We start from the raw sequence: 18,050 nt of genomic DNA on the forward strand, positions 1-18,050 counted from the left end.
GTTATTAGCTAATAATGTTGTGTAATATAAGATCTCTCCCCAGATAAAAGTTAGCCACTGGAGAGAATGCTCAAGGTCCTTGTATATCTTTGTAATCAGTGATTTTTCAAGGCGGTAACACCAATGACAAACTGAGGGACACACATTATACTGTTAACACAGAATTGTATTTTAATACCCTTCCTTGTTTTTACTGACCGATGCAATATATTAAATACTTTTGTTCACCATCTAGCATTAAAAATAATAAAAATATATTTCTATATAGATACCCCCTCAGTACACCTCTTAACATCACCAGTGGGACAAGCCAATTTGCCCCCAGTAGTTTCTGCAATGCATACAGATGCAGTATAAAGGACTCTCATATGTTTTCGTGTTAAATAATAGTTCAATAAAATAGAACATGTATTATTTGTCATGTTGTTGTCATTTTAATATGGTGCCAATGTCAAGAGACAACATTTACAAACACAATTCAAGAATAACCCAAATGCCAAGTCAAAAATGTTTTAATTCTCACATTGCTCTACATCTCATCTGAGTGTAATCTTTAAGATGATTCCATTGTTAGATCCTCGTGTCCTAGCCCTGAGACCTTGGGAGGGTTTTCTCTCTAAACAGATGTAGAGGAGACAGGCTACAGGATCACATCCTTCTCACATAATCACTAAGCTAAACAAAACTTACAACACAAATTGCAAAAAATCTATTAACTTTTAAGAAGAACATGTCAACATTCAATACATTCTACATGATTATAATCCAGAAATGTTACTTTTATATCATAAAACATTCACAACACATCAATAAATAATTGAAATGTCAACATAAAACAGAAGACCACGTCATAGTCACTGTTGGACTGAAATAAATGAAATGTCCAAAACAGTGGAAGGCAGGATGAGCTTGGCCTTGTGTCATGTGTCAATGGAAGGCAGGATCAGCTTTCAAACTCATTCCATGAGTGTATGCGGGTTTTCGCTCCTCCCTTTTACTTGATTGAATAATTTAGGTCACTGATTAGTTAGGAACTCCCCTCACCTGGTTGTCTAGGTCTTAATTGGTTAGCCAGGAACTCCCCTCACCTGGTTGTCTAGGTCTTAATTGGTTAGCTAGGAACTCCCCTCACCTGGTTGTCTAGGTCTTAATTGGTTAGCCAGGAACTCCCCTCACCTGGTTGTCTAGGTCTTAATTGGTTAGCTAGGAACTCCCCTCACCTGGTTGTCTAGGTCTTAATTGGTTAGCTAGGAACTCCCCTCACCTGGTTGTCTAGGTCTTAATGGTTAGCTAGAAACTCCCCTCACCTGGTTGTCTAGGTCTTAATTGGTTAGCCAGGAACTCCCCTCACCTGGTTGTCTAGGTTTTAATTGGTTAGCTAGGAACTCTCCTCACATGGTTGTCTAGGTCTTAATGGTTAGCTAGAAACTCCCCTCACCTGGTTGTCTAGGTCTTAATTGGTTAGCCAGGAACTCCCCTCACCTGGTTGTCTAGGTCTTAATTGGTTAGCTAGGAACTCCCCTCACCTGGTTGTCTAGGTCTTAATTGGTTAGCTAGGAACTCCCCTCACCTGGTTGTCTAGGTCTTAATTGGTTAGCTAGGAACTCCCCTCACCTGGTTGTCTAGGTCTTAATTGGTTAGCTAGGAACTCCCCTCACCTGGTTGTCTAGGTCTTAATTGGTTAGCCAGGAACTCCCCTCACCTGGTTGTCTAGGTTTTAATTGGTTAGTTAGGAACCCCTCACCTGGTTGTCTAGGTCTTAATTGGTTAGCTAGGAACTCCCCTCACCTGGTTGTCTAGGTCTTAATGGTTAGCTAGAAACTCCCCTCACCTGGTTGTCTAGGTCTTAATTGGTTAGCCAGGAACTCCCCTCACCTGGTTGTCTAGGTTTTAATTGGTTAGCTAGGAACTCTCCTCACATGGTTGTCTAGGTCTTAATGGTTAGCTAGAAACTCCCCTCACCTGGTTGTCTAGGTCTTAATTGGTTAGCCAGGAACTCCCCTCACCTGGTTGTCTAGGTCTTAATTGGTTAGCTAGGAACTCCCCTCACCTGGTTGTCTAGGTCTTAATTGGTTAGCTAGGAACTCCCCTCACCTGGTTGTCTAGGTCTTAATTGGTTAGCTAGGAACTCCCCTCACCTGGTTGTCTAGGTCTTAATTGGTTAGCTAGGAACTCCCCTCACCTGGTTGTCTAGGTCTTAATTGGTTAGCCAGGAACTCCCCTCACCTGGTTGTCTAGGTTTTAATTGGTTAGTTAGGAACCCCTCACCTGGTTGTCTAGGTCTTAATTGGTTAGCTAGGAACTCCCCTCACCTGGTTGTCTAGGTCTTAATGGTTAGCTAGAAACTCCCCTCACCTGGTTGTCTAGGTCTTAATTGGTTAGCCAGGAACTCCCCTCACCTGGTTGTCTAGGTCTTAATTGGTTAGCTAGGAACTCCCCTCACCTGGTTGTCTAGGTCTTAATTGGTTAGCTAGGAACTCCCCTCACCTGGTTGTCTAGGTCTTAATTGGTTAGCTAGGAACTCCCCTCACCTGGTTGTCTAGGTCTTAATGGTTAGCTAGGAACTCCTCTCACCTGGTTGTCTAGGTCTTAATTGAACACAAATTGAATGTATGAGTATTTCTATTTATTATGGATCCCCATTAGCAGCAGCTACACGGCAGCAGCTACTGTTCATTTGGTCCAGTAAAATGAAGGTAGTTTTTAAGGCAGCACAATATCGTTAAGTATATCGGAATCGGCCGATATTAGATAAAAATGCCAACATCGGCATGATGTCTAGTTTTACGCCGATGTGCAAAATCGATGTCAAAGCTGCCGTGCGTAAGTCTATAATGTAGATGAGGTCCATACCTCTATAACGTAGGTAGATGAGGTCCATACCTCTATAACGGAGGTAGATGAGGTCCATACCTCTATAACGGAGGTAGATGAGGTCCATACCTCTATAACGGAGGTAGATGAGGTCCATACCTCTATAACGTAGGTAGATGAGGTCCATACCTCTATAACGTAGGTAGATGAGGTCCATACCTCTATAACGTAGGTAGATGAGGTCCATACCTCTATAACGTAGGTAGATGAGGTCCATACCTCTATAACGTAGGTAGATGAGGTCCATACCTCTATAACGGAGGTAGATGAGGTCCATACCTCTATAACGTAGGTAGATGAGGTCCATACGTCTATAACGTAGGTAGATGAGGTCCATACCTCTATAACGTAGGTAGATGACGTAATGACGCCACGAAAAATACAGCGCTACACAGAACAAAAGCAGAAAAATACTAAGCGCACACTTCCAACAACTAAACAAGTTCAAGTCGAGCAGTCATTTTACATTTAAGTCATTTAGCAGACGCTCTTATCCAGAGCGACTTACAGTAGCGAATGCATACATTTCATAGAATTATTTTCCTGTGCTGGCCCCTCGTGGGAATCGAACCCACAACCCCTGCAAACACCATGCTCTACCAACTGAGCTACAGGGAAGGCATTTGAAAAGAGTAAGAACATTTGAAAGAGTAAGAACATTTCAGAGAGACTGGTCGAGCACCTCGAGCACACTACCAAGTAGGCGCTATTTTTCAGATGTTGCCCTACCGGAGTTACACAGTATTGTTGAAACGCACATCCACATCCTTGTTATGGACGTCACTGCTATTAGCTTCACGACTGACATATGGACCAGCGATGTCAGCCCCATGAGCATGCTGAGTCTGACAGCACAGTGGGTTGACGAGGATTTCGTACTGAGGAAATCCGTATTGCATGTTCAAGAATGTGCTGGTTCTCATACCGCTGCTGCCATTTCAAAGGCATTTGAGAACATGTTTGAAACTTGGAAACATGAACACAGTCCTAGTGCCATTCGAACAACTGACTGGAGAAATAAGCTAATCAACTGTGCCTGCAGCAGATGTGAAGCCCTCCGTCATGGCATTGAAACGCCTGCTCAACAAAACTGAACACACAGACCGTGGGGTTAAAACTTGCAAAAGTACTCTACTAGCGGCTGTGAACAAGCGATTTGGGGGCATTCTCTCTGAGCCTCTTTACTGTATCGTCACCATGCTCGATGCTAGGTGCAAGGACCGCTACTTCGATGCAGACAAGAAACCGGGTTTACATTGAAATGTTACAGACACAGCTGGACAAGATGGAAACAGACACAGTGACAGTGTGCACCGAGGAAGAGAGGCCACGGACAGACAGAGCTGAAACTTCACTACTTGACATGAAGAAATCCTTGTTGAGACTGAACAAAAGAACAACGAAACAGCACAGCAAGTAAGTGAAAGAAATAGGTTCTGATTATGTTTTACTGGTCATGGGAACATACGTAAATGTCAACAAAATAATTTTTTGGTGTGTGTGTGTGTGTGTGTTTCAACTATTTAACTGTACTAGAATTCTTAAAAGGCCACAAAAATGTTAAATATCGGTTATCGGTATCGGGTTTTTTTGGGCAAGGAAAATATTGGATATCGGCCAAAAGTGTCATGGTTGCATCCCCAGTAGTTTAATATTTTTAAAATATAATACATTCACAACACAACCCTCAGGTCCCTACTCCACTACCACATATCTACAATACACTGTGTTCCCTCAGACCCCTACTCCACTACCACATATCTACAATACACTGTGTTCCCTCAGGCCCCTACTCTACCACTACCACATATCTACAATACACTGTGTTCCCTCAGGCCCCTACTCCACTACCACATATCTACAATACACTGTGTTCCCTCAGACCCCTACTCTACCACTACCACATATCTACAATACACTGTGTTCCCTCAGACCCCTACTCTACCACTACCACATATCTACAATACACTGTGCTCCCTCAGGCTCCTACTCTACTACCCCATATCTACAATACACTGTGTTCCCTCAGGCCCCTACTCCACCACTACCACATATCTACAATACACTGTGTTCCCTCAGGCCACTACTCTACTACCACATATCTACAATACACTGTGTTCCCTCAGACCACTACTCTACTACCACATATCTACAATACACTGTGTTCCCTCAGGCCCCTACTCCACTACCACATATCTACAATACACTGTGTTCCCTCAGACCCCTACTCTACTACCACATATCTACAATACACTGTGTTCCCTCAGGCCCCTACTCCACCACAACCACATATCTACAATACACTGTGTTCCCTCAGACCCCTACTCTACTACCACATATCTACAATACACTGTGTTCCCTCAGGCCCCTACTCTACTACCACATATATACAATACACTGTGTTCCCTCAGGCCCCTACTCCACTACCACATATCTACAATACACTGTGTTCCCTCAGGCCCCTACTCTACTACCACATATCTACAATACACTGTGTTCCCTCAGGCCCCTACTCTACTACCACATATCTACAATACACTGTGTTCCCTCAGGCCCCTACTCTACTACCACATATCTACAATACACTGTGTTCCCTCAGGCCCCTACTCTACTACCACATATCTACAATACACTGTGTTCCCTCAGGCCCCTACTCCACTACCACATATCTACAATACACTGTGTTCCCTCAGGCCCCTACTCCACTACCACATATCTACAATACACTGTGTTCCCTCAGGCCCCTACTCTACTACCACATATCTACAAGACACTGTGTTCCCTCTGGCCCCTACTCCACCACTACCACATATCTACAATACACTGTGTTCCCTCTGACCCCTACTCTACTACCACATATCTACAATACACTGTGTTCCCCCAGGCCCCTACTCTACTACCACATATCTACAATACACTGTGTTCCCTCAGACCCCTACTCCACAACCACATATCTACAATACACTGTGTTCCCTCAGGCCCCTACTCCACTACCACATATCTACAATACACTGTGTTCCCTCAGGCCCCTACTCTACTACCACATATCTACAACACAAAATCCATGTGTACGTGTGTGTATAGTGGTTATGTTATCGTGTGTGTATGCATGTGTCTGTACCTATGTTTGTGTTGCTTCACAGTCCCTGCTGTTCCATTAGGTGTTTTTAAAATCTGATTCTCCTGCTGCATCAGTTACTTGATGTGGAATAGAGTTCCATGTAGTTATGGCTCTATGTAGTACTGTGCTCCTCCCATAGTCTGTTCTGGACTTGGGGACTGTAAAGAGACCTCTTGTAGCATGTCTTGTGGGGTATGCATGGGTGTCCGAGCTGTGAGCCAGTAGCTAAAACAGACAGCTCGGTGCATTCAACATGTCAATACCTCTCACAAATACAAGTAGTGATGAAGTCAATCTCTCCTCCACTTTCAGCCAGGAGAGATTGACATGCATATTATTCATCTTAGCTCTCTGTGTACATCCAAGGGCCAGCCGTGCTGCCCTGTTCTGAGACAATTGCAAATTTCCTGAAGTCCCTCTTTGTGGCACCTGACCACACAACTGAACAGTAGTCTAGATGTGACAAATCTAGGGCCTGTAGGATTTGCCTTGTTGATAGAGTTGTTTAGAAGGCAGAGCAAAGCTTTATTATGGACAGACTCCTCCCCATCTTAGCTACTGCTGTATCAATATGTTTTGAGGTGACCAAGGAGGTGACTAAGAACCCGATGGTCACTCTGGCAGAGTTCTAGAGTTTCGCTGTGGATATGGGAGAAACTTCCAGAAGGACAACCATCTCTGCAGCACTCCACCAATCAGGCCTTTATGGTAGAGTGGCAAGAAGGAAGCCACTCCTCAGTAAAAGGCACAACAGTCAGCTTGGAGTTTGCCAAAAGGCACCTAAAGACTCAAGATTCTCTGGTCTGACTCTTTGCCCTGAATGCCGAGCGTCATGTCTGAAGGAAACCTGGCACCATCACTACGTTAAAATGGTGAAGCATGGTGGTGGCAGCATCATTCTGTGGTGATGTTTTTCAGCGTCAGGGACTGGGAGGATCAAGGCAAAGATGAACAGAGCAAAGTACAGAGATATCCTTGATGAAAACCTGCTCCAGAGTGCTCAGGACCTCGGAAGGTGAACCTTCACCCCAGTCTAACAGGACAACGACCCTAAGCACACAGCCAAGACAACGCAGGAGTGGATTCAAGACAAGTCTCTGAATATCCTTGAGTGGCCCAGCCAGAGCCTGGACTTGAACCTGATCAAACATCTCTGGAGAGACCTGAAAATAGCTGTGCAGCAACGCTCCCCATCCAACCTGATAAAGCTTGAGAGGATCTGAAAAAAAGAATGGTGTACCAAGCTTGTAGTGTCATACCCAAGAAGACTCAAGGCTGTAATCACTGCCAAAAGTGCTTCAACAAAGTACTGAGTAAAGGGTCTGAATACTTATGTAAATGTCATATTTTCATTTAATTTTTAATAAATTAGCAAACATTTCTAAACCTGTTTTTGCTTGTCAATATGGGGTAGTGTGTGTAGATTGATGAGGAAACACTTTATTTTATAATAAAGCTGTAACATAACAAAGTGGAAAAAGTCAAGGGGTCTGAATAATTTCGGAAAGCACTGTAGATCGGCAACAGAGAACGTTATAGAGAGGGGTATTGAGAATGTTAGAGCTGGGTTATAGAGAGCATTATAGCTGGATTATATAGACGGTTATACAAAGGGTTATGCTTGGGGTCATTGTCCATTTGGAATACCCATTGCGACCAAGCTTTAACTTCCTGACTGATGTCTTAAATTTCCTCCCTCATGATGCCATCTATTTTGTGAAGTGCCCCAGTCCCTCCTGCAGCAAAGCACCCCCACAACATGGTGCTGCCACCCCTGTGCTTCACCGTTGGGATGGTGCTCCCTCACGACGCCAGGACAGCGGAGTCAATCACCAACTTCCGGAGACACCTGAAACCCCACCTCTTTAAGGAATACCTGGGATAGGATAAAGTAATCCTTCTAACCCCCCCCCCTTAAAAGATTTAGATGCACTATTGTAAAGTGGTTGTTCCACTGGATATCATAAGGTGAATGCACCAATTTGTAAGTCGCTCTGGATAAGAGCGTCTGCTAAATGACTTAAATGTAAATGTTATGTAAATGTTCTTCGGCTTGCAAGCTTTCCCCTTTTTCCGCCAAGCATAACGATGGTCATTATGGCCAAACAGTTCTATTTTTGTTTCATCAGACCAGAGGACTTCTCTAAAAAGTACGATCTTTGTCCCCATGTGCAGTTGCAAACCGTAGTCTGGCTTTTTTTATGGCGGAATTGGAGCAGTGGCTTCTTCCTTGCTGAGCGGCCTTTCAGGTTATGTCGCTATACAACTCGTTTTACTGTGGATATAGATACTTTTGTATCTGTTTCCTCCAGCATCTTCACAAGGTCCTTTGCTGTTGTTCTGGGGTTGATTTGCACTTTTCGCACCACGGTACGTTCATCTCTAGGAGACAGAACGCGTCTCCTTCCTGAGCGGTATGACGGCTGCGTTGTCCCATGGTGTTTATACTTGCATCCTATTGTTTGTACAGATGAACGTGGTACCTTCAGGCATTTGGAAATTGCTCCCAAGGATGAACCAGACATGTGGAGATCTACAATTTTTTTCCTGAGGCCTTGCCTAATTTCTTTTGATTTTCCCATGATGTCAAGCAAAGAGGCACTGAGTTTGAAGGTAGGCCTTGAAATACCTCCAAAGGTACACCTCCAATTGACTCAAATGATGTCAATTAGCCTATCAGAAGCTTCTAAAGCCATGACACAATTTTCTGGAATTTTCCAAGCTGTTTAAAGGCACAGTCAACTTAGTGAATGTAAACTTCTGACCCACTGGAATTGTGATACAATGAATTATAAGTGAAATAATCTGTCTGCAAACAATTGTTTGAAAAATTACTTGTGTCATGCACAAAGTAGATGTCCTAACCGACTTGCCAAAACTATAGTTTGTTAACAAGAAATTAGTGGAGTGGTTGAAAAACAAGTTTAATTGACTCCAACCTAAGTGTATGAAAACTTCTGAGTTCAACTGTAAATAGTGAAGAGAACAGATCTCAAAATCACCCCCCGTTGTGCAACTTTAGTACTTCAAGAAATTCAGACTTAACCCCATCAATCACGACTGCCTGAGTTCTGTCACTAAGATAATCATGAAACCACGAACAGGTGTCTGAGCTCAGACCTATCGAGGACAACTTATTCAATAAAATAGTCTGATCAACAGTATCAAAAGCTTTTGACAGGTCCACAAACAAAGCAGCACATTTCATTTTAGTGTCTAAAGCATTGACAAGATCATTAACAACTGATTTGGTTATTGTAATAGTACTATGTCCAGGCCTAAACCCTGATTGGTTTACATTCTAAATACATTTCTCAGATGTGAGGAAAGTCCATATATGTTATTTAATAGTTTTGATGCCTGTAGAGTGATTGACTACAGCTCAGCATTACTACGGATATTGCAGGAGTTTCCTCTTGAAATCAGACATGACCATGGTACGGAAAACTTGGTTGCCGATTGTTTTCAACGGTGGACAGTCTAACTTTTGTGTTTAGCCAGTGTGTAGCCCAGACTCAACTTATTTGGCCTTTTTGCAGATTAGTTTTGTTTTGGTTGCGCTCGTTCCAGGGGGATGAGAGTTTTAGAAATGTACATTTTACCAGTTTTTTAAAACACACTTTTGTACATCGCGTTGTAACATACAATTGACCTTATTTTAGTGCCCCAAAAATGTAATACTTCCAGGTCACCTGTAATATGAATACCATTGTAAAGCACAATTTCGCCCCTTTCCAGCAAAATCAATGAGGAGACCTTCGTGCTGCCCGTCTCTGCATGATGGAAGGCGGCAATGTGCTCCATCGGGTCTTTTTCAAAATGGCGGGTGGGGAAGCAAAACCTACCACGTGAAAGGGAGAGATATGTCATGTGGGGAAATGGCTTTTTCACCTGATCTGTCCAACTTATCACCTCTAAAATGTAAATAAAACACTATAAAGAGTTTATATAATGTGTCATTACATACCTATTTGAAGGTTTGTGTCGGATTTGAATCAGGTTTTTAGGGCGGTACTAAAGTTATCTTCAGAAGTAAACAGCGGCTGTCGCAGATTTTGAGAGTCATGATGGCTTGCAGTGATGATGCAAAAAATGAATGCATTCAGTTGTACAATTGACTAGACACCACGCTTACCCTTACTCTGTCCCTTTCTTGTTTTGAGAGAGAGAGAGAGAGAGAGAGAGAGAGAGAGAGAGAGAGAGAGAGAGAGAGAGAGAGAGAGAGAAGTGCTACACCTGGTGGAGAGAGGCTGCACAACACAGAATGAGTTGCATTATGGGTGCAGTACGTTACGTCATGACACGTCACAATTTAATGTACAGCGTCGGAGGGGTCCGTTTTTTCAACTTTTCTCCAATACTATCGTTCCATTACCATGTCAATCAACGCTTGAATAGAACATAGTTCACACCCCAGATTGGGATGCCAACACAGTCGCTACAGTCCCATTAGTTTTCATTACAGTCTTGTTTCAACACCACTAGACCTACTGACTACAGCAACACCACTAGACCTACTGATTACAGCAACACCACTAGACCCACTGACTACAGCAACACCACTAGACCTACTGGCTACAGCAACACCACTAGACCTACTGACTACAGCAACACCACTAGACCTACTGACTACAGCAACACCACTAGACCTAATGACTACAGCAACACCACTAGACCTACTGACTACAGCAACACCACTAGGACTACAGCAACACCACTAGACCCACTAACTACAGCAACACCACTAGACCTACTGATTACAGCAACACCACTAGACCCACTGACTACAGCAACACCACTAGACACACTGACTACAGCAACACCACTAGACCTGCTGACTACAGCAACACCACTAGACCCACTGACTACAGTAACAACACTAGACCCACTGACTACAGCAACACCACTAGACCTACTGACTACAGCAACACCACTAGACCTACTGACTACAGCAACACCACTAGACCTACTGACTACAGCAACACCACTAGGACTACTGACTACAGCAACACCACTAGACCCACTGACTACAACAACACCACTAGACCCACTGACTACAGCAACACCACTAGACCCACTGACTACAGCAACACCACTAGACCTGCTGACTACAGCAACACCACTAGACCTACTGACTACAGCAACACCACTAGGACTACAGCAACACCACTAGACCCACTGACTACAGCAACACCACTAGGACTACAACAACACCACTAGACCTACTGACTACAGCAACACCACTAGACCCACTGACTACAGCAACACCACTAGATCTACTGACTACAGCAACACCACTAGACCTACTGACTACAGCAACACCACTAGGACTACAGCAACACCACTAGACCTACTGACTACAGCAACACCACTAGACCTACTGACTACAGCAACACCCCTAGACCTACTGACTACAGCAACACCACTAGACCTACTGACTACAGCAACACCACTAGACCTACTGACTACAGCAACACCACTAGACCTACTGACTACAGCAACACCACTAGACCTACTGACTACAGCAACACCACTAGACCTACTGACTACAGCAACACCAATTGACCTACTGACTACAGCAACACCACTAGGACTACAGCAACAACACTAGACCTACTGACAACAGCAACCCCACTAGACCTACTGACTACAGCAACACCACTAGACCTACTGACTACAGCAACACCATTAGACCTACTGACTACAGCAACACCACTAGACCCACTGACTACAGCAACCCCACTAGACCTACTGAATACAGCAACACCACTAGACCTACTGACTACAGCAACACCACTAGACCTACTGACTACAGTAACACCACTAGACCTACTGACTACAGCAACACCATTAAGACTACAGCAACACCACTAGACCCACTAACTACAGCAACACCACTAGACCTACTGACTACAGCAACACCACTAGACCTACTGACTACAGCAACACCACTAGACCCACTGACTACAGCAACACCACTAGACCTACTGACTACAGCAACACCACTAGGACTACTGAAAACAGCAACACCACAAGACCCACTGACTACAGCAACACCACTAGACCTACTTACTACAGCACCACCACTAGACCCACTAACTACAGCAACACCACTAGACCTGCTGACTTCAGCAACACCACTAGACCCACTGACTACAGTAACACCCCTAGACCCACTGACTACAGCAACACTACTAGACCTACTGACTACAGCAACACCACTAGACCTACTGACTACAGCAACACCACTAGACCTACTGACTACAGCAACACCACTAGGACTGACTACAGCAACACCACTTGACCCACTGACTACAGCAACACCACTAGACCCACTGACTACAGCAACACCACTAGACCCACTGACTACAGCAACACCACTAGACCCACTGACTACAGCAACACCACTAGGACTACAACAACACCACTAGACCTACTGACTACAGCAACACCACTAGACCCACTGACTACAGCAACACCACTAGACCCACTGACTACAGCAACACCACTAGACCCACTGACTACAGCAACACCACTAGATCTACTGACTACAGCAACACCACTAGACCTACTGACTACAGCAACACCAATAGGACTACAGCAACTCCACTAGACCTACTGACTACAGCAACACCACTAGACCTACTGACTACAGCAACACCCTAGACCTACTGACTACAGCAACACCACTAGACCTACTGACTACAGCAACACCACTAGACCTACTGACTACAGCAACACCACTAGACCTACTGACTACAGCAACACCACTAGACCTACTGACTACAGTAACACCACTAGACCTACTGACTACAGCAACCCCACTAGACCTACTGACTACAGTAACACCACTAGACCCACTGACTACAGCAACCCCACTAGACCTACTGACTACAGCAACACCACTAGACCTACTGACTACAACAACACCCTTAGACCTATTGACTACAGCAACACCACTAGAACTACTGACTACAGCAACACCACTAGACCCACTGACTACAGCAACACCACTAGGACTACTGACTACAGCAACACCACTAGACCCACTGACTACAGCAACACCACTAGACCCACTGACTACAGCAACACCACTAGACCTACTGACTACAGCAACACCACTAGACCTACTGACTACAGCAACCCGACTAGACATACTGACTACAGCAACCCGACTAGACCTACTGAATACAGCAACACCACTAGACCTACTGACTACAGTAACAGCACTAGACCCACTGACTACAGCAACCCCACTAGACCCACTAACTACAGCAACACCACTAGACCCACTGACTACAGCAACACCACAAGACCTACTGACTACAGCAACACCACTAGACCTACTGACTACAGAAACACCACTAGACCCACTGACTACAGCAACACCAGTAGACCTACTGACTACAGCAACACCACTAGACCCACTGATTACAGCAACACCACTAGACCTACTGACTACAGCAACACCACTAAACCTACTGACTACAGCAACACCACTAGACCCACTGACTACAGCAACACCACTAGACCTACTGACTACAGCAACACCACTAGACCTACTGACTACAGCAACACCACTAAGACTACAGCAACACCACTAGACCCACTAACTACAGCAACACCACTAGACCCACTGACTACAGCAACACCACTAGACCTACTGACTACAGCAACACCACTAGACCCACTGACCACAGCAACACCACTAGACCTACTGACTACAGCAACACCACTAGACCTACTGACTACAGCAACACCACTAAGACTACAGCAACACCACTAGACCCACTAACTACAGCAACACCACTAGACCCACTGACTACAGCAACACCACTAGACCTACTGAGTAAAGCAACACCACTAGACCCACTGACTACAGCAACACCACTAGGACTACAGCAACACCACTAGGACTACAGCAACACCACTAGACCCACTGACTACAGCAACACCACTAGACCTACTGACTACAGTAACACCACTAGACCTACTGACTACAGCAACACCACTAAGACTACAGCAACACCACTAGACCCACTAACTACAGCAACACCACTAGACCCACTGACTACAGCAACCCCACTAGACCTACTGACTACAGTAACACCACTAGACCCACTGACTACAGCAACACCACTAGACCTACTGACTACAGCAACACCATTAAGACTACAGCAACACCACTAGACCCACTAACTACAGCAACACCACTAGACCCACTGACTACAGCAACACCACTAGACCTACTGACTACAGCAACACCACTAGACCCACTGACTACAGCAACACCAATAGACCTACTGACTACAGCAACACCACTAGGACTACTGACTACAGCAACACCACAAGACCCACTGACTACAGCAACACCACTAGACCTACTTACTACAGCAACACCACTAGACCTACTGAGTAAAGCAACACCACTAGACCCACTGACTACAGCAACACCACTAGGACTACAGCAACACCACTAGGACTACAGCAACACCACTAGACCCACTGACTACAGTAACACCACTAGACCTACTGACTACAGTAACACCACTAGACCTACTGACTACAGCAACACCACTAAGACTACAGCAACACCACTAGACCCACTAACTACAGCAACACCACTAGACCCACTGACTACAGCAACCCCACTAGACCTACTGACTACAGTAACACCACTAGACCCACTGACTACAGCAACACCACTAGACCTACTGACTACAGCAACACCATTAAGACTACAGCAACACCACTAGACCCACTAACTACAGCAACACCACTAGACCCACTGACTACAGCAACACCACTAGACCTACTGACTACAGCAACACCACTAGACCCACTGACTACAGCAACACCAATAGACCTACTGACTACAGCAACACCACTAGGACTACTGACTACAGCAACACCACAAGACCCACTGACTACAGCAACACCACTAGACCTACTTACTACAGCACCACCACTAGACCCACTGACTACAGCAACACCACTAGACCTGCTGACTTCAGCAACACCACTAGACCCACTGACTACAGTAACACTCCTAGACCCACTGACTACAGCAACACTACTAGACCTACTGACTACAGCAACACCACTAGACCTACTGACTACAGCAACACCACTAGACCTACTGACTACAGCAACACCACTAGGACTGACTACAGCAACACCACTTGACCCACTGACTACAGCAACACCACTAGACCCACTGACTACAGCAACACCACTAGACCCACTGACTACAGCAACACCACTAGACCCACTGACTAAAGCAACACCACTAGGACTACAACAACACCACTAGACCTACTGACTACAGCAACACCACTAGACCCACTGACTACAGCAACACCACTAGACCCACTGACTACAGCAACACCACTAGACCCACTGACTACAGCAACACCACTAGATCTACTGACTACAGCAACACCACTAGACCTACTGACTACAGCAACACCAATAGGACTACAGCAACTCCACTAGACCTACTGACTACAGCAACACCACTAGACCTACTGACTACAGCAACACCCCTAGACCTACTGACTACAGCAACACCACTAGACCTACTGACTACAGCAACACCACTAGACCTACTGACTACAGCAACCCCACTAGACCTACTGACTACAGTAACACCACTAGACCCACTGACTACAGCAACCCCACTAGACCTACTGACTACAGCAACACCACTAGGACTACTGACTACAGCAACACCACTAGACCCACTGACTACAGCAACACCACTAGACCCACTGACTACAGCAACACCACTAGACCCACTGACTACAGCAACACCACTAGACCTACTGACTACAGCAACACCACTAGACCTACTGACTACAGCAACACCACTAAGACTACAGCAACACCACTAGACCCACTAACTACAGCAACACCACTAGACCCACTGACTACAGCAACACCACTAGACTACTGACTACAGCAACACCACTAGACCCACTGACTACAGCAACAACCACTAGACCTACTGACTACGCAACACCACTAGACCTACTGACTACAGCAACACCACTAAGACTACAGCAACACCACTAGACCCACTAACTACAGCAACACCACTAGACCCACTGACTACAGCAACACCACTAGACCTACTGAGTAAAGCAACACCACTAGACCCACTGACTACAGCAACACCACTAGGACTACAGCAACACCACTAGGACTACAGCAACACCACTAGACTCACTGACTACAGTAGCACCACTAGACCTACTGACTACAGTAACACCACTAGACCTACTGACTACAGCAACACCACTAGACTACAGCAACACCACTAGACCCACTAACTACAGCAACACCACTAGACCCACTGACTACAGCAACCCCACTAGACCTACTGACTACAGTAACACCACTAGACCCACTGACTACAGCAACACCACTAGACCTACTGACTACAGCAACACCATTAAGACTACAGCAACACCACTAGACCCACTAACTACAGCAACCACACTAGACCCACTGACTACAGCAACACCACTAGACCTACTGACTACAGCAACACCACTAGACCCACTGACTACAGCAACACCACTAGACCTTATGATTACAGCAACACCACTAGGACTACTGACTACAGCAACACCACTAGACCCACTGACTACAGTAACACTCCTAGACCCACTGACTACAGCAACACTACTAGACCTACTGACTACAGCAACACCACTAGACCTACTGACTACAGCAACACCACTAGACCTACTGACTACAGCAACACCACTAGGACTGACTACAGCAACACCACTAGACCCACTGACTACAGCAACACCACTAGACCCACTGACTACAGCAACACACCACTAGACCCACTGACTACAGCAACACCACTAGACCCACTGACTACAGCACCACTAGGACTACAACAACACCACTAGACCTACTGACTACAAGCAACACCACTAGACCCACTGACTACAGCACACCACTAGACCCACTGACTACAGCAACACCACTAGAACCCACTGACTACAGCAACACCACATATCTACTGACTACAGCAACACCACTAGACCTACTGACTACAGCAACACCAATAGGACTACAGCAACTCCACTAGACCTACTGACTACAGCAACACCACTAGACCTACTGACTACAGCAACACCCCTAGACCTACTGACTACAGCAACACCCACTAGAACCATACTGACACAGCAACACCACTAGACCTACTGACTACAGCAACACCACTAGACCTACTGACTAACATTCAACACCACTAGACCTACTGACTACAGTAACACACCACTAGAGACCTACTGACTACAGCAACCCCACTAGACCTACTGACTACAGTAACACCACTAGACCCACTGACTACAGCAACCCCACTAGACCTACTGACTACAGCAACACCACAAGGACTACGGACTACAGCAACACCACTAGACCCACTGACTACAGCAACACCACTAGACCCACTGACTACAGCAACACCACTAGACCTACTGACTACAGCAACACCACTAGACCTACTGACTACAGCAACCCGACTAGACATACTGACTACAGCAACCCGACTAGACCTACTGAATACAGCAACAACCACTAGACCTACTGACTACAGTAACAGCACTAGACCCACTGACTACAGTAACACCACTAGACCCACTAACTACAGCAACACCACTGACCCACTGACTACAGCAACACCACAAGACCTACTGACTACAGCAACCCACAGACCTACTGACTACAGCAACACCACTAGACCCACTGACTACAGCAACACCACTAGACCTACTGACTACAGCAACACCACTAGACCCACTGACTACAGCAACACCACTAGACCTACTGACTACAGCAACACCACTAAGACTACAGCAACACCACTAGACCCACTGACTACAGCAACACCACTAGACCTACTGACTACAGCAACACCACTAGACCTACTGACTACGCACACACACCACTAAGACTACAGCCACACCACTAACCCTAACACACAACAACCACCACTAGACCCCTGACTACAGCAGCAACCACTAGACCTACTGAC

At 45.6% G+C, this 18,050-nt stretch overlaps 1 protein-coding gene across 1 annotated transcript in view; it reads right to left on the minus strand.

The window, feature by feature from the left end:
* Window positions 1-411: 411 nt before the first annotated feature.
* Window positions 412-18,050, minus strand: part of hexa (hexosaminidase A (alpha polypeptide)) — a 72,711-nt gene continuing 55,072 nt past the window's right edge. Inside the window, exon 14 of the mRNA XM_029759554.1 lies at window positions 412-616. Coding sequence (XP_029615414.1) covers window positions 586-616 — 31 coding nt within the window. The 3' untranslated portion in view covers window positions 412-585. The remainder of the gene's footprint in view (window positions 617-18,050) is intronic.

Source organism: Salmo trutta, chromosome 7, assembly GCF_901001165.1.
Source record: "Salmo trutta chromosome 7, fSalTru1.1, whole genome shotgun sequence".
Taxonomy (NCBI): domain Eukaryota; kingdom Metazoa; phylum Chordata; class Actinopteri; order Salmoniformes; family Salmonidae; genus Salmo; species Salmo trutta.